The sequence below is a fragment of the Neoarius graeffei genome, chromosome 10 (genome assembly GCF_027579695.1).
Source record: "Neoarius graeffei isolate fNeoGra1 chromosome 10, fNeoGra1.pri, whole genome shotgun sequence".
NCBI classification, from domain to species: domain Eukaryota; kingdom Metazoa; phylum Chordata; class Actinopteri; order Siluriformes; family Ariidae; genus Neoarius; species Neoarius graeffei.
Window position 1 is genome coordinate 61,780,177 of NC_083578.1, and position 24,917 is coordinate 61,805,093.

General features: G+C 40.6%; 2 protein-coding genes across 4 annotated transcripts in view; both read right to left on the bottom strand.

The window, feature by feature from the left end:
- kcnc4 (potassium voltage-gated channel, Shaw-related subfamily, member 4) overlaps positions 1-9,562 on the bottom strand; it is a 58,814-nt gene extending 49,252 nt beyond the window's left edge. The window contains exons 1-2 of the mRNA XM_060932016.1: positions 9,436-9,562; positions 8,258-9,051 (exon numbers count right to left, since the gene is read on the bottom strand). Of these exons, the coding sequence (XP_060787999.1) occupies positions 8,258-8,875 (618 nt within the window). The 5' untranslated portion in view covers positions 8,876-9,051; positions 9,436-9,562. The remainder of the gene's footprint in view (positions 1-8,257; positions 9,052-9,435) is intronic.
- A 7,137-nt stretch (positions 9,563-16,699) lies between these two features.
- The window catches only part of ahcyl1 (adenosylhomocysteinase-like 1), an 82,161-nt gene continuing 73,943 nt past the window's right edge, over positions 16,700-24,917 (bottom strand). For 2 of the 3 annotated variants that reach the window (XM_060932017.1, XM_060932019.1), the window contains 6 exons: positions 23,950-24,044; positions 19,244-19,342; positions 19,085-19,153; positions 18,917-18,995; positions 18,664-18,784; positions 16,700-17,199 (listed from right to left, as the gene is read on the bottom strand). In XM_060932017.1, the coding sequence (XP_060788000.1) occupies positions 17,193-17,199; positions 18,664-18,784; positions 18,917-18,995; positions 19,085-19,153; positions 19,244-19,342; positions 23,950-24,044 (470 nt within the window). In that variant the 3' untranslated portion in view covers positions 16,700-17,192. Of the gene's footprint in view, positions 17,200-18,659; positions 18,785-18,916; positions 18,996-19,084; positions 19,154-19,243; positions 19,343-23,949; positions 24,045-24,917 lie in introns of those variants that run through there. The other variant, XM_060932018.1, reaches the window with a different exon arrangement.

Genomic DNA, 24,917 nt, shown 5'->3' on the forward strand with positions numbered 1-24,917 from the left:
CTTTCTCAAATAAAAAAAAGATTTATTTCCTAGTCAAAATACAGCATTGTGCAAAAGTCTTAGGCACCCTATTTTTTTCATACAAACTTTGTTATAGATTTCTATTTTATGACATCTACATTATCGAGTCAGTACAAAAACATTTGAGAGTTCCAAACATTCGTTTTCCAGCATAGAATTAAATGTTACAGAAAAAATACTTATATCTGAGCAGCATATTACATAAGAGAGCACTTTTCAGATTAAAATATAAAACCTAATGAAGGCTGCTGTGTTTTGCTGCAAAATTAAGAAGCGAGTGTGACACTCAAAGTGTCCAGAAGAACTGTGGCTGGTTCTGTAAGATGCTCAGTAAAACCTACAGCTCATTTCCTTATCAAACTGCACTCACTGTACCGGAGACTATTTTTTTTTTAAAGCAAAGGGTCGTCTCATACCAAATATTGACTTTGTTTCATTTATTATGGCTTACTGCTGTTTATAGTATTTTTTTTTATGTTGAAACATTTCATGTCATTATTTTTAAGCTATTTTTGGTCTACAGCATTTCTTTACATGTGCCTAAGACTTTTGCACAGAACTGTATATATATATATATATATATATATATATATATATATATATATATATAGAGAGAGAGAGAGAGAGAGAGAGAGTGCTAATTATATATATATATATATATATATATATATATATATATATATATATATATATATATATATACCAGTTAATAATATAACTTATGGCCCTTTTCCACTACCCTTTTTCAGCTCACTTCAGCTCGCTTCAGCTCACTTCAGCCCGACACGGCTCGCGTTTCGACTACCAAAAACCAGCACGACTCAGCTCGTTTCAGCCCTGCTTAGCCCCTAAACTCGCACCGTTTTGGAGTGGGGCTGAAGCGAGCCAAGCCGTGCTGACTGAGGTTGGGGGCGTGAGCAGACACTCCCCTGTGCACTGATTGGTGAGGAGGCGTGTCCTCACATGCCCACACACGCCCCGCGAGCGCGCTGGGATCTGTAAACACCGCAAACCCGGAAGAAGAATAATTATGAATTACGAGAATTTCTGAAGCCTTATGCGCCTCGCCTCATCTATACGCTCTTGCCAGTATCTGTTGGCGTTGTCGGTGACAACAAGCCACAGCACCAAGACCAGCAACACTAACGACACCATGTCCTCCATGTTTATTGTTTACTATTCGGGTCGTGAGACTACCGCTTAAAAGATCACTGAATCAGTGACATACAGAGCATCGTGGACGAGTTCGCGGAGCGCAAGGCTCGCCGTATGCCCTTCAAATAATGCGCGCAGTAGGCTATTGATGTTTTATTATGAGCCATGTACAGTATGTCGCCTAATGTTTTTTTGTTTCTGAGTTACATGTTCGTTTGAAGGACTTAATGTACAAAATAACATAGTTGCACCCCGTAGTGTTGAAATTGGTAAACACAGTGCATTCAGTGAGGTTTGCACCGCCCTCCTTTTATTTCTGACTCTTCCTGTCACCACTCTGAGCGCTCATTCGTATGCCCTTCAAATAATGTGCGCAGTATAGGCTATTGATGTTTTATTATGAGCCATGTACAGTATCCTAATGTTTTTTGTTTCTGAGTTACATGTTCGTTTGAAGGACTTGATGTACTAAATAACATAGTTGCACCCGGTAGTGTTGAAATTGGTAAACACCGCAGTTGCGGACATTTTGTAGCCTAAAATGATGTTATGATAAGCTTTAATAAAGGGCCCGGTCATTTGCCCCGCCCCCGGCCCGGCTCTGACTTGTTCCGCCACTGTCACTGATGTCACTGTTTGCGCTGCTTAACGACATCACGTGACGTCCACCCACTTTCACTAACTCCACCCAATGTGTCCACCCACTTCCAGCCAGCACGGTTCAGCGCGGTTGTAGTCGAAATGCAACTTCAACAGCCCCGCTCAGCTCGACTCGGCACGGCACGGCTCAGCCGCGTTTGTAGTGGAAAAGCGGCATTAGATTACACATTCTTCAGTTTTACTCAAATTAGGGTGGTGCAAAAATGAGTACACCCCACAACAAAAACTACTACATCTAGTACTTTGTATGGCCTCCATGATTTTTAATGACAGCACCAAGTCTTCTAGGCATGGAACGAACAAGTTGGCGACATTTTGCAACATCAATCATTTTCCATTCTTCAACAATGACCTCTTTTAGTGACTGGATGCTGGATGGAGAGTGATGCTCAACTTGTCTCTTCAGAATTCCCCATAGGTGTTCGATTGGGTTCAGATCAGGAGACATGCTTGGCCACTGAATCACTTTCATCCTGTTCTTCTTCAGAAATCCAACAGTGGCCTTAGATGTGTGTTTAGGATCATTGTCATGTTGGAAAAGTGCACGACGACCAAGGGCACGGAGTGATGGTAGCATCTTCTCTTTCAGTATAGAGCAATACGTCTGTGAATTCATGATGCCATCAATGAAATGCAGCTCCCCGACACCAGCAGCACTCATGCAGCCCCACATAAGGACACTGCCACCACCATGTTTCACTGTAGGCACCATACATTTTTCTTTGTATTCCTCACCTTTGCAACACCATACAGTTTTGAAGCCATCAGTTCCAAAAACATTTATCTTGGTCTCATCACTCCAGAGTATAGAGTCCCAGTAGTCTTCATCTTTGTCAGCATGGGCCCTGGCAAACTCTAGGCGGGCTTTTTTGTGCCTGGGCTTTAGGAGAGGCTTCTTTCGTGGACAGCATCCATGCATGCCATTCCTCTGCAGTGTACGCCGTATTGTGTCACGGGAAATAGTCACCCCAGTTTGGCTTTCTATTTCTTTAGATAACTGCAGTGAACTTGCATGCCGATTTTCTTCGACCCTTCTCATCAGAAGACGCTCCTGTCGAGGTGTTAACTTCCGTGGATGACCTGGACGTCTCTGTGAGATGGTTGCAGTTCCATCTTTCTTAAATTTTTGTACCACTTTTGCTACAGTATTCTGACTGATAAGTAAAGCTTTGCTGATCTTCTTGTAGCCTTCACCTTTGCAGTGGAAAGAAATTATTTTCTTTGGGGAATTCTGAAGAGACAAGTTGAGCATCACTCTCCATCCAGCATCCAGTCACTAAAAGAGGCCATTGTTGAAGAATGGAAAAAGATTGATGTTGCAAAATGTCGCCAACTTGTTCGTTCCATGCCTAGAAGACTTGGTGCTGTCATTAAAAATCATGGAGGCCATACAAAGTACTAGATGTAGTAGTTTTTGTTGTGGGGTGTACTCATTTTTGCACCACCCTAATTTGAGTAAAACTGAAAAATGTGTAATCTAAGTTTATATTTTACCTTACTTTCACGTTATAAGTTAAACAGATGTTATATTAAATGTTGTCTTGTCAACATTTTGGAAATTGTTTGTGTTCATTGAGATATTGTTTAAAATGTTACTTTTCAAAGGGGGTGGACTCATTTACGCTGAGCACTGTATATGGAGGCACAGTGGTGTAGTGGTTGGCACTGTCACCTCACAGCAAGAAGGTCCTGGGTTCGAGCCCAGTGGCCGACAGGGGCCTTTTTGTGTGGAGTTTGCATGTTCTCCCTGTGTCTGTGTGGTTTTCCTCCAGGTGCTCCGGTTTCCCCCACAGTCCAAAGACATGCAGGTTAGGCTAATTGTTGGCTCTAAATTGACTGTAGGTGTGAATGTGAGTGTGAATGGTTGTTTGTCTCTGTTGCCCCTTTTCCACCAAGGGCTGGTTCAGGGCCAGTGCTTAGTTTGGAACCAGGTTTTCTGTTTCCACTGACAAAGAACTGGCTCTGGGGCCAGAAAAACCGGTTCCAGGCTAGCACCAGCTCTTTGCTGGGCCAGAGGAAAGAACCGCTTACGTCAGCAGGGGGGCAGAGTTGTTAAGACCAACAACAATAGCAAGACTGCGAAAGGTCGCCATTTTTAAATAAGCAACGAGATATCATGGATGCAGTAAAGCAGCAGTCATCCATTATTGTTGTTGTTGTTGCTGCTTCTTCTTCTTCTCCATGTTGTTGTTGCTTCGATGTTCACGCCATGGTTTATGCAAACGCAGCGACATAACTGACGTATACAGTGACATAATGACGTGGCTTCCCTTAGCACCCCGAGCTATGGAAAAGCAAACTGGTTCTCAGCTGGTTCGCAAGTTGAACGAGTTGTGAACCAGCACCAGCCCTGAACCAGCCCTGGAACTGATTTGGTGGAAAAGGGGTATATGTCAGCCCTGCGATGATCTGGCGATTTGTCAAGGGTGTGCCCCGCCTTATATATATATAATTTTTTAAATAATATACTAGCCTTCATTTGAATTGAATACTATTCAACACACACACACACACACACACACACACACACACACACACACACACACACACATGCACACTTTCTGTAGTTCTTTCCTCAAAGTCCTAAAATATAAATATAAATACACATTTTCCCTGATATTCAATTTACTCTAATTACATTACCCTATTTCTAAAACTTTTGCCTGTTACATCAATTTATTACATTGTAGTCAATACCTCCAGACCCATAATGACTCACTGGGGTAACGCTACTGAAGATAATTAACAGCAACACATAATGTGCAATATAGCCTTTGCACTTACTGGTTACTTGTTTCATTAAAGGAGATAAGTATCATTAATGGAGTACACGATGAACGTCCAACCTCTGCCAACAGGGGGGAGATCAACCATAGAATGTGTACAAAAGTAGACCAGTTTCTTTGCAAAGCCATAAATCTGGATGTGGACCACAGATCAAATGTCAGATTTTGGTCTCACGTTTATATAATACACAAATTGCACCTATATCTGTTAGTGTTGGTGGTGAAATAACATTGTAAACAATAGTATGTTTGGAAATGATTCTATACACTTGTATTATGTTTATAGTGTTTGTCCATATTCATAGTATACATTGAGTTGTGTGTTTTAGGTAGGGCCAAAAAGGCACATTTTGGTGCCATCATTATCAAAGAAAAGCTGGAGAAATTACTTTAAATCAGTGTATGTGTGTGTCAGTATCGAAATAATGTTATAAGTGACAGGTTTGTCTATATGTATATTTAGGTTTCACTTAGGTAGTGAGGTCTTTTTTGGTGGTACAGTTACCCTCGGACAAACTATTTGCATTATCTGTACCTGGGTGTGTGTCAGAGTAGATGAAAAGCAGAAGGCTGAAAATATAAACTCTTAGGTGGTGGTCATGTGCTGTAGAAAATATCCTTCCAAACATTTGCACTGTAAGCAACTTCAGACCAATTAAACTGCCACACAATGATTCATACTGGAGAGAACTAATGGTCTAATATGGTTCTCTAACTAGGTTACTCTAACTGTTCCTCATGGAGGTGCTAAAATACACCACAGAGCAGTTGAATACTCAGATCAGAAGAGTAATTGTGTTGGTTATTTTTTTAATTAATTTTGTTGATTAAAAGTTGATTAAGTTTCTATAACGGCATGATACTTCACTCGTTCTGGTCATAACAGGAATACTGTACACCTTTTCAGTAACAACTCATTCAAATGTACATATATGGCAAATCCTTCGCCTAATCTCAGGCTAAAAATAAATAGATGTTTAAAATGTATTACGTCATGGTGAAGTTTTATTTTTGGACATTTATGTAAAGAAGTATCTGTGTCCACACTTTGCAACAGTCAGTAAGTTTTCCATCATGAGAGAGTCTTTAGGACAAAGGACTCTTTCCAGAGTAAAAGGATAAGAGGAACTAACTTGCCCTGCAGATATTCCATAACATTAATTATTATACATGCAGGACACTTTATTGATGGAATAAAAACATGTACTGTATTCCCTTCTAGCACGTTTCATTCATTTCATTTGATAGCATGCAATATTGTTAGCATATCACTTATTGTATGTATTATGTCACTCTACCCAATGGAGAATGAGCATTGAATATGGTTTATGATATTGCATGGTTGTCACGACAACATGATGTCACACGTCGGAGACGTAAAACTTCTGCGCTAGTGAGCGACTGTGACAATTTGTAAATAAACATGGCCACCAGGAAGTGTCATGGAATACGGAAGATTTGAGAGAATTTTGAAAGAGAAAGATGCACTGAACACCCAAAATGAATGTGTATGTACAACAATAATAATAATAATATTGGCTGGCTTTTTTTTGTGGTATATCAGATATATTCCATTCAGCTAGCATGATATTGAACTCGTCTTCGACTCATTCAATATTATACTGGCTGAATGGAATATATCTGATAGAGCACACAATGCCATCCATCCATCCATTATCTGTAGCCGATTATCCTGTGCAGGGTCGCAGGCAAGCTGGAGCCTATCCCAGCTGACTATGGGTGAGAGGCGGGGTACACCCTGGACAAGTCACCAGATCATCACAGGGCTGACACATATGGCCCTTTTCCACTACCCTTTTTCAGCTCACTTCAGCTCGCTTCAGCTCACTTCAGCCCGACACGGCTCGCGTTTCGACTATCTAAGAACAGCACGACTCAGCTCGCTTCAGCCCTGCTCAGCCCCCAAAACTCGCACGGTTTTGGAGTGGGGCTGAAGCGAGCCAAACCGAGCCGAGTGGGGCTAGGGGCGTGAGGAGACACTCCCCTGTGCACTGATTGGTGAGGAGGAGTGTCCTCACATGCCCACACACACCCCGCGAGCACGCTGGGATCTGTAAACACCGTAAACCCGGAAGAAGGAGAATTACGAATTACGAGAATTATGAAGCCTTATGCGCCTCGCCTCATCTATACGCTCTTGCCAGTATCTGTTGGCGTTGTCGGTGACAACAAGCCACAGAACCAAGACCAGCAACACTAACGACTCCATGTCCTCCATGTTTATTGTTTACTATCCGGGTCGTGAGACTACCGCTTAAAAGCTCACTGATGTCACTGTTTGCGCCGCCTAACAACATCACCTGACGTCCACCCACTTTCGCTAACTCCACCCAATGTGTCCACCCACTTCCAGCCAGCACGGTTCAGCGCGGTTGTAGTCGAAACGCAACTCCAACAGCCCCGCTCAGCTCAACTCAGCCCGACTCAGCACGGCACGGCTCAGCCTGACTCAGCCGCGTTGGTAGTGGAAAAGCGGCAATAGAGACAAACAACCATTCACACTCACATTCACACCTACGATCAATTTAGAGTCACCAGTTAACCTAACCTGCATGTCTTTGGACTGTGGGGGAAACCGGAGCACCCGGAGGAAACCCACGTAGACACGGGGAGAACATGCAAACCCCACACAGAAAGGCCCCCATCAGCCGCTAGGCTCGAACCCAGAACCTTCTTGCTGTTAGGCGACAGTGCTAACCACTACACCACCGTGCCGCCCCAATGCCAGCCAATATTATTTAAATGTAACTATAAAAATCCAATGGCTTGTTCATTAATTAATAGAATTTGTAATCACTGGAAAATGTATGTAGTATTTCTTAGTACTATTTATTAGTGATTGCAATAAAGATACTCATGGATCTACATTATTAATGCTGGCAAATATATCCATCAGTGGTATTAACTGAAGAATGATATTCATGTTATCTGATGTTTGTTTGTAATCAATTATATATAAAGTTCAGTCCAAGTTGAAGAGCAGCCTAAACCGGACTCTGTTTGCGGCAACACAACACCTGTTGCTCGAAGCGGCTCTTTAGGTGCGTGAGGTATTTTGAACGTGTGTCTAAAAGGTCGAAGTAACTACTAACCTACTATAATCCTAAAACCTTTCATCAATCACTCAATGGTTTATTAATCACTGATGCCTCTTTGTCTTTTTGTCAGAAGCCAAATTATTTCCTCTATTACACATGCGGGCGGCACGGTGGTGTAGTGGTTAGCACTGTTGCCTCACAGCAAGAAGGTTCTGGGTTCGAGCCCCGTGGCCGGCGAGGGCCTTTCTGAGCGGAGTTTGCATGTTCTCCCCGTGTCCGCGTGGGTTTCCTCCGGGTGCTCCGGTTTCCCCCACAGTCCAAAGACATGCAGGTTAGGTTAACTGGTGACTCTAAATTGAGCGTAGGTGTGAATGTGAGTGTGAATGGTTGTCTGTGTCTATGTGTCAGCCCTGTGATGACCTGGCGACTTGTCCAGGGTGTACCCCGCCTTTCGCCCGGATAGGCTCCAGCTTGCCTGCGACCCTGTAGAACAGGATAATAATGGATGGATGGATATGCATGGTCTGGATGAGTGATCACCACCCTGTGGGTTTGTTTGAAGGATGGAGCTCTTACCCTGGCGGCACGGGATGAGTACGGGTCCTCGAAGAGAGCCCAGATTTTGGGCTGCCAAACTTCAAAGCAGCCTCTGGAGCGCTCGGGACAGTCCTCGATCCCGAAGCGCCGCGGTACGTCCCGATCGTCGTCGGTGTCCTCAGGATCGGGCGGCTCAAAGATATCCAGCGCCTCCTCAGCGTCGCGGTGCTGCCGGTACGTCATCCAGCAGCATGGCTCAACATCTGTCTCATCGATGCCCCAGAAGGCAAGTTCCTCCTCGAACAGCGGTCCGCACACGTCCGCCGGGCAGTGAAGCTTACCGGTTCGGTAGTAGTTCAGCACGTAGGCGAAGATGCCCGGGTGTCTGTCGAAGAATAGCTCGTTGGTGGCGGGTGTTTGTCCCGCTTCCGCGCTGGAGTCCAGCTGCGCTTCCGATTCGGCCAGCCAGGCGAGGCGCGTGCCAGGGATACTTCTAAGCGTGCTCTTGTACGTCTCGTGGCGCGTGCCGCCGACGTTCAGGATGATCTTGTCCGAGTCTTCGGCCCTGGCCATCTCTTCCTTCAGACATGATTTGGACGGAGGTTTGTTGCCCGACTTGCGCCCGCGGTAAGACGAAACACACACCGAGCTGATCATAGATTTGGATGGAGAGGCGAGCCGCCGGTCACTCCCTGATCTGATTTTAGAGCATCACAAAACAAGTGCAACTCGTAGAAAGACTTGCTGTTATCGACACCGGTGTCGTGAGTGCGGCATCACGGTCATTAAGGCCTCCAAGACAAGACAAACCACCTGTTATCCAAGAACACCGCCTGCAACACAGCCAGAAGCTCGAGATCAGGATGGAAACTTTGGCTTGTTGCTGCGCACACAATGTCTTATAATGATCTAATAATCTAACCTAATAAACGTGGCACAATAATATTAAAAAGATCAAAGGATAAGCAAAGGTCTCAATCAAACAAAGCCATCAAACGCCATATATATATATGGACATTTCCCGACCTCAAATAACACCACCTTGTTTTCTTGTTTGCTTGTTTGTTTGTTTTTGATCCACTTCAGTAAAGCAGAACCGTCGATGCGTGTGAAACTTCGAGCCATAACGTTCAACCTCGTTATGCTACAATTTACCGTTTTAAAGTATTTTCTGTGCAACTTGAATGGGAAAAGAAAAAATCATAAAGGATGCTCACCTTCCTGCATTTGCATTGTCTCTGAATGCCTAAAGCATGTGTCCAAGTTTGAAGAAATGCAACGATGGTCTTCAACCTGCGAGATTAAAGTCCTCCCTGGTTTGGTGTTCAGTCTGGGAAGGAGAAGGATGGGTCGGTGGCAGTTTGTTGGGTTTGAGATCTGTTGCATCTCCTCAAGTATCCTCCCTCAGCACAGCCCCAGCCCAGAGGGACGGGTTGAGCATCGGCAACAGCGAATTAACCCTTTCCCTCCTGTGTCAAAAGGGAGAATTAAGATTAATCATCGACATGGAGCATTTGTTAATGAGTCTATATGGATCATCCCAGATACAGCTCTTCATGAGTTCATGATTCACACATCTCGTCACATGAAGGAAAAAAAAAGTAATCAGTGGAATAAGGTGGGATTTTAAGCCTTTATTTCTCACATGCACATTAGAGCACAGTGATTTTTTTTTTAATTATTTATTTTTCTGTATTTAACCCATCTGAGATGTGAGCACATCTCACTCGGGGTTAGCTGCCTTCTTCAAGGGCACTTCAGCCCTTCCAGCTGGTCTAGGGACTCGACCCGGTGACCTCTTGGTCCTAAAGCTGCTTCTCTAACCTTGAGGCTATGGCTGGACTGGAGTAATAATTCACTGGCTTTGAGACAGATTTGATGTTTTAACCCCCCCATCTCCCATCCTTAATTAGATTTTCCTTGTTCATCTGCGCATTGAGCACTCTGAGCAGTCCCTGTCTTGGGTCATGGCGCCATGAGAATGATTGTGCAAATGAAATTCAGTTTCATTAAACCAAGAAATAAATGTAATGCAAATAAAACATCAAAGAAAAACGAAAACAGGAAATACGTAGATTTATTGTGTGAAATGGATAAACATGTTCAGTCTACTCAGTTATCTATTCAATCCTGGACAGTGTCATTGTCCAAAACAGCTTAGAAGTGTGTGTGTGTGTGTGTTGGTGGGGACCAAATATTCTCTCAAGGAAAGGAATATCTGACAGTTTTGACTGTCTGGAAAACTGCTTGATTAGAGAGAGAGAGAGGGAGGGAGGGAGGAAATGTTTGTTGGGGGGAGTTGCATTATTTGGTGCCTTTTAAAATAAAAAAAAATGCAACAAGTAGCCTACTTCTATATGTACTGCCTATATGTTTCAAATTCACCAGTGATTAATATTACTCCTGAAACAGATCATTATTATCTCATCTCATTATCTCTAGCCGCTTTATCCTGTTCTACAGGGTCGCAGGCAAGCTGGAGCCTATCCCAGCTGACTACGGGCGAAAGGCGGGGTACACCCTGGACAAGTCGCCAGGTCATCACAGGGCTGACACATAGACACAGACAACCATTCACACTCACATTCACACCTACGGTCAATTTAGAGTCACCAGTTAACCTAACCTGCATGTCTTTGGACTGTGGGGGAAACCGGAGCACCCGGAGGAAACCCACACGGACACGGGGAGAACATGCAAACTCCACACAGAAAGGCCCTCGCTGGCCACGGGGCTTGAACCCGGACCTTCTTGCTGTGAGGCGACAGCACTAACCACTACACCACCGTGCCGCCCATCATTATTATCATTTTTCAGAATTACTGTATATCTGTCCTTCACCTCCAAGACTTTCCTGATGGTGCACCCAAGTTGGCCTACAGTGCCATCTAGTGCAAACAATACAGATTTAGGATTAGTTTTGATATGAAGTTGTTTGGTTGAGGGACTCATTTTGCACCAATGTTAGATAAGGAACATTTTATAGTAACTTCGAATGTAATTCAACATTGTTTTTCTCTAAATTGTGAAAATTATTTCCAGTCATTCACTTTAGATTATTTTTATTTTAGTCATGGGTGGATCCAGGAGCACTGGAAGCAACGCAGGAAAATTAATCCTGAATGCACTGCAAAAATTTGAAAACTGAATTTGAGGAGTAGTGAAATTCTCTTGCTGCATGGACAGATATTTTTACTTGGTAAGACATCTTAGAATAAGTTGGTTGCAATCTAGAACTAGGTTTAATAATCTCAGAATTAGTGTCTTGTATTCTTCTAATAGGAAACGCTAGATGGTTTCAACTATTTTCAAGATATTTTCACTTGCTAAGATATCAGTCTTTGCAGTGTGGGATGCCAGTCCATCTCAGGGCACCATTCACACACATTCACACACTCATTCACAACTTGGGGAAATTTTTCCTACAGCTGATACCTGCGTATCTTTGGAGAGGTGGGAGAAAACTAGAGAACCTGAAGGAAACCCATGCGCAGACAGGGAGAGCAGAAACTCCACACAGACAGTTTCCATCAACTCAAATCACTTCTTTAATTGTAGGGCCCTGTGTATCACACTGTGCCTGAGCTCCACAACTTCCCATAGGAGGTGCTCTGTCCTTTGGCACCTTAGAGATTATGGGATTAACAACACTTTCAAGTTCACTCTGGTGGAGCTTATGTTCTTTCTCAGCCAACTAACTGTTCTCCAACCAATTAATAACTTTCCCATACAGCTTGTCATCCTTGATGCTGTTTTTCACATTTAAAAACATGAGATTCCAGTTTTGTGTTGGGTTCGATTTTCTCTCTTGGGCATCTCATCCTCAGATCTGTATTTGTCCACATCTACAGCAGCTGCCATATTTCTGGATCTGTGCTATTTTCTCAGTTGCTTCTTTGCTCAAATAACCCTCATCATCGATGACTGTAATATTGTTCTCTTTGCCACTGCTCTTGTCCACTGGCATCAGTATCAAAAACATTATACAACCCCAATTCCAAAAAAAAAAAAAAGCTAGGTAAACTATAAATAAAAACAGAATGTGATAATTTGCTAATCATGGAAACCCTATATTTCATTTAAAAGAGTACAAAGACAACATATCAAATGAAACTGAGACATTTTATTGTTTTTTGAAAAATATATGCTCATTTTGAATTTTATGTCAGCAACACATTTCAAAAAAGTTGGGACAGGGACATGTTTACCACTGTGTTGCATCACCTCTACTTTTAACAACACTGTAAATGTTTGGGAACTGAGGAGAACAATTGCTGTAGTTTTGAAAGATAACTGTTGTCCCATTCTTGCCTAATATACAATTTCAGCTGCTCAACAGTTCGGGGTGTCCTTTGTCGTATTTTGTGCTTCATAATGTGCCAAATGTTTTAAATGGGAGACAGGTCTGGACTGCAGGCAGGCCAGTTTAGCACCCGGACTCTTTTACTACAGAGCCAAGCAGTTTTAATATGTGCAGAAAGCGGTTTGGCATTGTCTTGCTGAAAGAAGGAAGGCCTTCCCTGAAAAAGATTTTGTCTGGATGGCAGCATATTGCTCTGAAACGTGTATATATCATTCAGCATCAATGATGCCTTCCCAGATGTACAAGCGACCCATGTCATGTGCACTAATGCACCTTCATACCATTACAGATGCTGGCTTTTGAACTGTGCACTGATAACAAGCCAGATGGTCCCTCTCCTCTTTAGCCTGGAGGATGTGGTGTATGATTTCTAAAAAGAATTTCTACTTTTAATTTGTCAGACCTTGGGACAATTTTCCACTTCACCTCAGTCCATCGTAAAAGAGTTCAAGTCCAGAGAAGGTGGCAATGTTGCTGGATATTGTTTATACATGGTTTTAACTTGCATTTGTGGATGCAGTAATTAACTGTTTTCACAGACGATAATTTTCTGAAGTGTTCCTGAGCCCATACAGTGATTTCCACAACAGACACGTGTCTGCTTTTAATGCAGTGTCGCCTGAGGGCCTGAAGATCACAGGCATCCAATGTCAGTTTTCAGCCTTGTCTCTTGCATACAGAGATTTCCCCAGATTCTCTCAATCTTTTAATGATAGTGTACCATAGATGATGTGATCCTCAAATTCTTTGCAATTTTACATTGAGGAACTTAAACTGTTGCACTGTTTACCCATGCAGTCTTTCACAGAGCGGTGAACCCCTCCCCATCTTTACTTCTGAGAGACTCCACCTCTCTGGGATGCTCTTTTTATACCCAATCATATTACTGGCCTGTTGCCAATCAACCAAATTGGGGGGGGGGGGGGGGGGGGGGGGTGTTTTAGCACTACACAACTTTTTGTTGCTCCTGTCCCAACTTTTCTGAAATGTGTTGCTGACATCAAATTCAAAATTAGCAAATAAAAAACAAAATTTCTCAGTTTCAACATTTGATATGTTGTCTTTGTACTATTTTCAATTAAATGTAGGGTTTCCATGACTTGCAAATTATCACATTCTGTTTTTATTTACAGTTTTCACAGCGTTCCAACGTTTTTGGAATTGGGGTTGTTTAAATAGGGTACACAATGCAGTTCTGAGGAATACCTCCAAGTACAAACATACTGAAAGTTATCTTCAATTATGGCTTTCTCCCTTCACAGACCCACGTTAGGATGCTTGGCTGGTTTGGTTGTGTAAGTGGAAAAGATTGGGGGGGGGCATCTCTCAAGGTTTATTCTACTGGGTAAGTGGTGCTTCTAAAAAGATCTCAGTTCTTCCAAGCAGTGACGGAGGTATAAAAATCAAGTCACTCAATTTATAAGTTATGGTTCTCTTTGTGCTCTTGACAGCCGATGCCAATCTTGTGTTTTCTCTTCCTCCACAAAATGGTTGACCATGTCATGGTTAAAGTCTTCTCCACCGAGATAAAGATCAGGATGTTTTGCTCCCCTCTTCAGCCTTTAATGAAGTCATAAGCAGCAGCTGCTGCTGTAGGCTCATTACGGATTCTCAGCAACATTCAAAACACCAATCACTCCACTGCTGTGTTTTATGATATTTTTGTATCCTAGTTCACATTTTATATTTTGATGTGAAGTGATGAAAAACAATACAAATTGTTTCACTGAATATCATAGTCTAATTTGTACAAATAAGAATAATATTCACTTAAAATTAAGTTTTCTTTTTACAAATGGACAGTAAATAGAATATAAATAAAGATCAGAAATGACATTCAGATTTGGAACAGAACAAACATTTAATGATATACAAGGCAGGGAATGTTATTTAATACAAGAAAAAAAACACCACAAGAACTGGTCGATAAATATGCAGGCCTACTCAATCACAGTGATATTTGTTTATGATCATTACAGTGATTTTATATATTTGTTTGTGTACTGCAAAATGTCTGCTAGTAAAATTTCATACACTTTACATAAAAGTCAACATTAAAATAATTGCTTGGCTGATTTCTGTATACAGCCTAAATAATTATGACTCATGACTAATAGTAATTGATTATTACCATTATATTACTCCTACTGTGCTAGTGTAATTAGGGGAAAAGGAATAAAAGTTTATCAAAGGCCACCAAATATTTAAAAAGTTGAAGGAAGCTGTGTATAAAGGACATGCAAGCTATGAATTGTTCTGATACCCCCAGTGTGTACAACAAGTATACAGTATCTGAGCAGTCGAGCCCTAGGAGTAATACATACAGTAAAGACAAAGTAGGCCTGAAATCATTCTGTAGATCTCTCATGTAATGTTTTTAAAAACATTTATAATTCAGGAAGAAAAAAATGAAATTGTTTGCATATTAAAATGATAAATTAGACGAAGTGCTAGCAATTATTTGAAAACAAACAAACAAAAAACAAACAAACAAAAAACCAGACACCTAAAGATGGCTTTGTCAATATTTGATTCACAGAAAGTGTATTGTCAGGTAGATGATTCATAATTACAACATAATAATGGGTTCACAATTCAGTGTGGCAACATTTTTGGTTTTCCATTCGCATAAAGATTACTCCTATAACACAAACGGTGCCCTCCACGATTATTGGCAGCCCTTGTAAAGTTTAGTAAAAAGAGTTCGAAAAAAATCCACCTTTTGGTGAAGTCGCTTCATCTCCCGTTGAAAAAAATGAGAAAAATCCAGCCTCTAATTGAAATAATTTCATTAAGAGAAATACAAATCCCTCATCAAGAAATAATCATTTTCAACACAAAACACATGTGCCACTATTATTGGCACCCAGAGAAATTATAGTGAAAACCATGTAACTGAAGCATGTTTCCCATTTAAACTGTACATTGAGTTGATTGGAGTGTGTAGGCTTTCAAGCTGTAATCCATGACTTCCTGATTAAATGGGGTGCAAATATGAGGTGACACTTAAGCCAAATTCACTTAGTCATTCATCAGCAAGGGAAAGATAAGAGAACACACAAACCAAACGAGAGAGACGTGTGCTGACCTTCATAAGTCAGGGAATGGTTATTAAAAAAAAAAAAAAAAAAAAACAGCTACTCGCTTGAAAATATCCATTTCTACTGTTAGGTCAATAATAAAAAAGTGGACACCAACTGGAACTGTCACATACTTGCCTGAAAGAGGACCCAAGTTTATTTTGTCCCCCTGCACAGTGAGGAGGAGGGTAAGAGAAGCAAAAAAAAAAAAAACCCCAAACCCTCCAAGCATCACTGTTGTAAAACCTTGGGGGTCCCCAAAACCACCATCAGATGTCACCTCCATGCCAATAGATTATTGATATGGTTTGCCAGAGAGAGGAAAAGAAAAAGAAAAAAACCTGTCACTTAACCACAAATGTAAATGCCTAAAGTTTGAGAAACACTACTACAACTTTGACTGGAACCGTGTTCCATGGCCTGATTTAACAAAAATGGAGCTTTGTGGCAATAAACACTCAAGGTGGGTTTGGTATAAAAAGAAGGATGGCTATAATGAAAAGAACCCGATCCTAACTGTAAAATATAGTGGAAGTTTTGGGTCTGTTTTTCCTCCAAAGACACTGGAAACCTTGTTTGGGTACATTGCATCATGGACTCCCTGAAATACCAGGACATTTTTTTATCAATATCTGTCTGCCCCTGCCAGGAAACTAAAACTGGGTCGTCATTGGATCTTCCAGCAGGACAACGATTCGAAGCACATGTCCAAATCAACACAAAAATGGTTAACTGAGCACAGAATCAAGCTCCTGCTTTTGCCATCTCAGTCCCCTGACCCGAACCCCACTGAAAACCTGTGGGGTGAGTTGAAGAGGGGGCCTGGGTGATGTGGAGAGATTGCGTGAAGACGAACGGTCTCAGATGCCCTGCTCTGTATCTCCAACCTTAAATGTTATAGTAGAAAACTCAGTGTTGTTTTACTGGCAAAGGGAGGTTGTACAAAGTATTCAATGCAGGTTTGCCAATAATAGTGGAACATGTGTTTTTGTTGAAAATAATTATTTCTTGATGAGGGATTTGTTTTTCTCTGAATAAATTAATTTCAATTAAAGGTTGGATTTTTTTTTCTCTCTTTTTTTTTTTTTTCCAGTGTGAGATGAAGCTACTTCACCAAAGGTGCATTTCATCCCCTTTATACTAAGCTTTACAAGGGGGACGATAATGGTGGAAGGCGCTGTATAATATAAGCATTGAAATGACAAAGTGAAAAATAGGATTATTCCCAGGAACATGCTCCCAAAAACTCTTCACCACCACCCATACATGGCACAATTTAAAATATATGGTTCTCTTATAATGTGATTTAAAGATAATTCCATACAGAATAAGTTACTCTAATGAAGTGCTAGAAGAGTATAAGTATAGCTATGACAATCTATTATTGGGTGTCTAAGGACACTCTAAGAACATTCACTTAAAATCAAGTTTTTCTTTTAGAAATGGACAGTAAATAGAAAATAAATCTCTTGGCTCGTTGGATAATGCAGGTCGCTTCATTCCTGATGAAGGTCTTTGTGACTCGTACAAACTAATATCTGCAAATGTAAGCACATTATTATTATTATTATTATTATTATATTCTAGTGCTGCATATGGTGTAACCTATTTGACCCATTTCCTCTGATATGACAAACACTAAATGTAAAAGTTGTAAGTCAGGCTGCGGTCTGGATGCTCACCCAGTATGTCAGTTCTAGACTAAACTGAGTACTTGAAACAATTACTTGTGCCAGATATGATAAACGTATGAAAAAAAAATCTGTAATTCAGCTACTCTACTTTTCTAAAGATGAACCATCTCAGCAGATCCTCTGGTGTGGCTTATTACACTCTCACGCATTTATGCAAATTATTTAGCTGAAGGTAGGTCATCAAACCAGAACCTCCAGGACTAGAGCCAGCAGGTCAGACAGAGGAGAGATTTCACAGACAGTATTTAGATAATTTTCATCATATTTACCGTCTCTGGTCTGATTATAGAACTGACAACATACAGTACTGCACAAAAGTCTTAGGCACCTTATTTTTTTTCCATACAAATTTTGTTATAGGTTTTTATTTTATGACGTCTACATTATCGAGTCAGTACAGAAACATTTTAGAGTTCCACATGTTCATTTTCCAGCACAAAATTAAACATTACGGGGGGGGGGACATATCTGAGCAGCATGTTACATGAAAGAGGGCACTTTTCAGATTAAAAAAGAAAACAATGAAGGCTGCTGGGTTTTGGTGCAAAATTAAGAAGCGAGTGCGACACTCAGTGTCCAGAAGAACTGTGGCTGATTCTGCAAGATGCTCAGTAAAACCTACAGCTCATTTCCTTATCAAACTGCACTCAGTGTACCGGAGACTGCCTTTTTTTAAAGCAAAGGGTCATCTTACACCAAATATTGACTTTGTTTCATTTACTATGACTTACTGCTTATAGTATTTTTTTTTTTTTTTAAATGTTGAAACATTTCATTTCATCATTGTTGAGCCATTTGGGTCTACAGCATTTCTTTACATGTGCCTACGAGTTTCGCACAGTACTGTAGCTTGTTTTTTTAAAAAAAAAAGTATACATTTATTCTCTCTTCAATAAATTCAAAATTTAAGTTTCTCAACTGTTCAGAGTCCATGGCACTACGGTAGTCAAAGTGGTAACGTGAAGCACTACTATGAAACAAAACAACCAGTTTACTTATTTTTAGCGATAAGCTAATTATTAATGGTTAAACACTAAAATGTACCAGTTGTCAAAATTCAGTCATGTTAGTTGCTTATATGGACATTTGTAGGCAAAGAATCTTATGCAATTGGACCTTTACAAATTGTAGTAAAATACTGTCCTAGGTCATGAATAATAAAAGAAATGTCTTTTTGAAACAGTAGGGGGAGACAAATACATATTTTCCTCTTACTGCTTTCTATGAAATGTTTAGCAAATATAGTGAAAAACTAAATGGCACCAAGTATGTTGTACTTAATAGTATTACTGAGATTAATGCGGTTACCTGTAATAGTTTGGTTTAAAAGGTCCATTCTTATTAAGGCCCATATACTTGGCCTGTTCATCTGACAGTTCTGTAAGATGAGCATCAAAGTTGGGCAAATGCAAACTAGCCACATATTCATCTGAAACACACACACACACACAATTTCATATTTGTTTCACAGTTTTGGCATTTTATATATATATATATATATATATATATATATATATATATATATATATATATAGCGCTTGTCCAGTAATGCTGGTTTTACCCATCTTTTTGGGCAGCAGATAAACATCCTGTCTGTAGCGGCCCTCTGGTGCATTGTACAGCTCGATTAGTGCAAGAGCCTAAAACCCACAGATATATTAAGATCCAGAGTCAGTCTTTTAATAGCTTTATGTTGTTACTACCATTCATTAAAATGTCTGTATGAAACCTGTGTTGTAGCCGTGATGGAAAGCACAAATGAGGGCACGGTGGAGCAGCTCAAGTTCAGAAGGCGTCCCTGAAAGCAGAATATAATGAGTCATTTCCTTCAGCCGTTCAGGACATTTCTGGTATATTACTGAAAGATAAAAGAGAAATGATGAAGCACCTCTGCCAGCAGGATGACCCTTTTCCCATCAGGCCAGATGACATGGTCCACCTGAGAGCGCACTCTCTCCCACGTCAACTCCGGGGTCCTGAGGCTTGCCTAGTTATTGAGAACATCAGCAATGCATGTGTACACACACACACACACACACACACGTTTGTCTTACTATGCTTATGAGGGCCTTACATTCATGTACCTGTTAATGCTGCGAATTAATGCTATGCCACACCCTAACATTGACCTCTGTAACCAAAAGGAAATTATATGGCTATTTTAATTCTTAATTTGTTTTTCTAAGAGCAAAAGCAGTTCTGATGGGGACCAGCCAAATGTCCCCAGAAGTTCAAAACTTTCAGATATTCCTATCCTTGTAAGGACATTTGAGTCTCACCAAGATATAACACAACAGGACCCCCCCCCCCCCCCAAATCTTAAAGCCCAAAACAAAAATGTGGATATAGAAGTTTATTATTTACACATTTTATTACTAATCCCATTTCCAGAAAAGTTCAAATAGTTTCCAAAATGCAATAAAAACAAATCTGATTTGTTAATTCACATGAACCTTTATTTAACTGACAAAAGTACAAAGAAAAGATTTTCAATAGTTTTACTGACCAACTTAATTGTATTTTGTAAATATAAACAAAGTTAGAATTTGATTCCTGCAACTTGCTCAAAAAAAAAAAAGTTGGCACAGAGGCAAAATAAGACTGAAAAGTTGATAGGATATTCAAGTAACTCCATTCTGGAAGATTCCACAATAAGCAGATTAATCGGTAATATGATCGTGTATAAAAGGAGCAGCACCAAAGGCTCGGTCTTTGCAAGCAAGGACGGGTCGTGGCTCACTCTTTTGTGCCAAAATTCGTGAGAGAATTGTGAGTCAATTCAAAAAGAACATTTCTCAATGCAAACTTTTAAGTCTTTCAAAAGCTACAGTACATAAACTACTGTCAAAAGATTCAGGGATTTTGGAGACATCTCGGTGCATAAAGGGCAAGGTCGGAAATCACTGTTGAATGTGCGTGATCTTCGAGCCCTCAGGCGGCACTGTCTGAGAAACCATTATGGGTCATTCCATGTCAATTCACACACCCTCCCCAGTGACACCTCTTCAATTTGCCTGATATTTATTTTATTAGTGCCTTATGATGTCAAAAGAAAGAATCCAAAATTTTAGCTTCCTAGCTGGAACTGTTTTTGAATTTTGGCCCTTCAAAGTTTGGGTGCCACGCCCCCTTTTGGGGTCCGGGAATTGTACACTTAATTTGCAAGCATTTTTGGAGGCCCATATCTTTTGTTCTAAGGGGAATATAGACCTGTAAATTGCTATATCTATGTATTCTGGCCCTGTCTATCTGATTCTGCACCTAAAAATAGCACAAGTTTACTAACTTTAGAGAGATTAACCCCTTAAAAGTGGATTTTTTTAATGACAATTTTTTTTTTGACATTTCAGGAGTCCATATCTTGGAAAGTTTTTGTGTTGATAGGGTTTCAACTGATTTATCATCATATTTGGGAACTCTACTGTGTACTTAGAGAGTTTCAGGGCACTCAGAGCTTTGGTGGGGGTACAGGAGGGCCCCAAATATGGCTTCGGGACAAAATTACCGTTTGGTGCGTCCTACTTCAGGCCATTAGTTGGCCATGTGGGCACATGGTGACTGGAATGAGCCTTTAACCCTATCAACAGACACCTTTTATCAAACTTTTAAGTCAATAAAAACTTTGATTATCCAACTCCTTCAATATAAAATAAGCATTTGTATATGGTACTATTTTTGCATATTTTCTGAAAAATCCTAAGTCTGGAAAGTAGGTCAACTGTTGTTTTGACTGCCTGTTCATGTTTAAGGTAGTAAAAGCACACCCATATAGTGATTTTAATCTATGGGAAGATTATTTATACCCAATACCCCATTAGTTATATTGACAATTACAAGGGATAAACCCTTTCCTGGCTGTTTCACGATGCTGTTTTTTTTTTTTACATTTGACACCTTTCCCTGTATCCAACCAAACTCTGACCACTATACACTTAATAGTTAAATGCATCTTTCAAACAGGAAAGGGAAAGATGCAAACAAGGGGATGATCCCAAGAAAAACAATCCTGGTTGCTTTACTACATTTGTTCTGACATCCGATCTGGAAGTTAAACTTAGACTCATCAGGTTTTTTTTTTTCAAGAAAAGGGGAAGGGGCCCCGAGCCACTCATGTGGGGAAAATTAGCATATCAATTAGTATTTCCCCTTTTTACTAATTGATGTGCTAATTTTCCCCACATGAGTGGCGAGGGGCCCCTTCCCCTTTTCTTGAAAAAAAAAAAAACCTGATGAGTCTAGGTTTAACTTCCAGATCGGATGTCAGAACAAATGTAGTAAAGCAACCAGGATTGTTTTTCTTGGGATCATCCCCTTGTTTGCATCTTTCCCTTTCCTGTTTGAAAGATGCATTTAACTATTAAGTGTATAGTGGTCAGAGTTTGGTTGGATACAGGGAAAGGTGTCAAATGTAAAAAAAACAGCATCGTGAAACAGCCAGGAAAGGGTTTATCCCTTGTAATTGTCAATATAACTAATGGGGTATTGGGTATAAATAATCTTCCCATAGATTAAAATCACTATATGGGTGTGCTTTTACTACCTTAAACATGAACAGGCAGTCAAAACAACAGTTGACCTACTTTCCGGATTTAGGATTTTTCAGAAAATATGCAAAAATAGTACCATATACAAATGCTTATTTTATATTGAAGGAGTTGGATAATCAAAGTTTTTATTGGCTTAAAAGTTTGATAAAAGGTGTCTGTTGATAGGGTTAAAGGCTCATTCCAGTCACCATGTGCCCACATGGCCAACTAATGGCCTGAAGCAGGACGTACCAAACGGTAATTTTGTCCCGAAGCCATATTTGGGGCCCTCCTGTACCCCACCAAAGCTCTGAGTGCCCTGAAACTCTAAGTACACAGTAGAGTTCCCAAATATGATAAATCAGTTTAAACCCTATCAACACAAAAACTTTCCAAGATATGGACCCCTGAAATGTCAAAAAAAAAAAATTGTCATTAAAAAAAAAAATCCACTTTTAAGGGGTTAATCTCTCTAAAGTTAGTAAACTTGTGCTATTTTTAGGTGCAGAATCAGACAGACAGGGCCAGAATACATAGATATAGCAATTTACAGGTCTATATTCCCCTTAGAACAAAAAGATATGGGCCTCCAAAAATGCTTGCAAATTAAGTGTACAATTCCCGGACCCCAAAAGTGGGCGTGGCACCCAAACTTTGAAGGGCCATAACTCAAAAAAACGTTCGAGCTAGGAAGCTAAAATTTTGGATTCTTTCATTTGACATCATAAGGCACTAAGAAAATAAAAATAAGGCAAATTGAAGAGGTGTCACTGGGGAGGTTTTGGGCATTTGTGTGAATTGACATGGAATGACCCTTATGCTAATTTGACAAATATAGCCACATGGGCTCAGGACTACCTGAAAAAACTGTTGTCGCTTAACAGAGTCCACTGCTGCATCCAGAAATGCAACCGGAAACTGTATTACAAGGAGGAAGCCATTCATCAATTGTATGCAGAAACACCACCGATTTCTCTGGCCCCGAACTAATCTCAGATGGATCGAAAGACAGTGGAAACGTGTTCTGTGGTCAGATAAGTCCACATTTCAGCTTGTTTTCAGGAAAAATGGACATTGAGTTCTCAGTGTCAAAGGTGAACACGACAATCCAGTTTGTTATCAGAGAAAGGCGTAAAAGCCAGCATCTGTGATGGCATGGGGGTGCATCAATGCCCACGGCATGGGTAAGATATACGTGTGTGAAGGTACCATTGATGCAGAGGCATATACTGGGATTTTAGAGAGACATTCATCAAGGCAACGTCTCTTCCTGGGAAATCCATGCTTATTACAGCAGGACAATGCCAAGCCTCATTCTGCATGGATTACAACAACGTGGTTTTGTAGACACAGAGTGCATGTGCTTGACTGGCCTGCTGCCAGTCCAGATCTGTCTCCTATTGAGAACATCATGATGCAGAGTGCTGAGCAGCTGAAGTCTTGTATCAAGCAAGAACAGACAAAAATTCCAACTGCAAAACTGCAACAATTAGTGTCCTCAGTTCCTATATGATTAAAAAGTGTTATTAAAGGAACGGTGATGTAATACAAATGGTAATAACGCCTCTGTCCCAACTTTTTGAGTGTGTTGCAGGCATCACATTCTCACTTCCTTCATATTTACAGAACACAATTAAGTTGGTCAGTAAAACTACTGAAAATCTTTTCTTTGTACTTTTGTCAGTTAAATAAAAGGTTCATGTAAATTAACAAAATCACAGATTTTTGTTTTCATTGCATTTTGGAAAACATCCCAACTTTTCTGGAAAAGGAGTTAGTATAAATGTTGAACAAAGAAACAGCCAGAAAAAAGGCTTTCAGACTGTTTAATTAAAGTCCTTTAATCCCACATGCTCACACTTGCTTAGCTCTTGATGTGCATTTCACCTACACACTATGAACACCAGGCTTGCTTGAAAAGAGTCTCGCTGCGTATTGTTCTGAATTTGTCAGGCAAACACAACAGGTATGGGGTGGGTTTGCTTTTATATCCGCTATAGTAAGTACAAAAAGACATATGGATGGGTGTAGGTGCGTAATGCGATATAACGGCTTCTCTTTAACTCACCACATCAATCTCTGTGTTCGAATGGCCCATATTACACACAATGCAGCCGTTCTTCATACGATCCAGCTGCTCTCGGGTTACTACGTTTTTATTTCCTATGGAAACAAATGCAATCACCCTTCTTGAACTTGACTGAGGAAACAATATCGTACATCTTTTAAGTGCAGATATAAGCAGCAGTGGCTTGTGACCAGAACTTGAGTGGTGGCAGGATGACATTAATAACAATATAGCTTCAAACAAAACTAAAGTCGACAGGCTATCACGGTTGACTTGTGCAGCAGGTCTGTAACCAGCGAATTTTCACAAGAACCCCATAATATGTTGTCAGCAGCACACAGTCATCCAGCACACAGTCTAGCAGTTTGTTTTTGACATACATTTGTTCAATTGTGTTCATTACAAAAGGTGCTGTTCTCATCAAGATCTTGGTGGTTGGGAGTATTTTTAAATAGCCCAATCTGGCATAAAAACTGCAACCCTGGCAACCCTGTCATTAGCAGTCTCCCCTGAGCATGGGACAGCATAATTCATGCCCCAGTGGACCTCTATTAGCACTTCCTAGTGTTGCCGTTCCCATTTTTGATCACTAGGTGCAATAACAGCGCTTCATGGGGCTTGCAGCAGAAAGGTGTTCAAATCAGTGGAGCATTGGCTTATACCTGTCAAACAGCAACATTTAAAAAAAAATAAAAAATCACTAGTCACTCAAAAGAGGTGATTAGTATTTCAACAGAATTTGAACTGTATGGAGTTGTGAATGAGGACATTATTAAGATTAAAATTTGCTGAACAGCTGATACATGGAAGCGCTGCCACTGGATACAAGTGCACACTTTGACATATATATTATAAAGTGCTTCCTATTTGATGCAAATACTCTCCCAGTCGAAATGGCAGTGACCCCCTCTTCACCTTTCCCAGCTCATGACAACGAGCACAAATACTAGTTCCTTAGACAGTTCAAA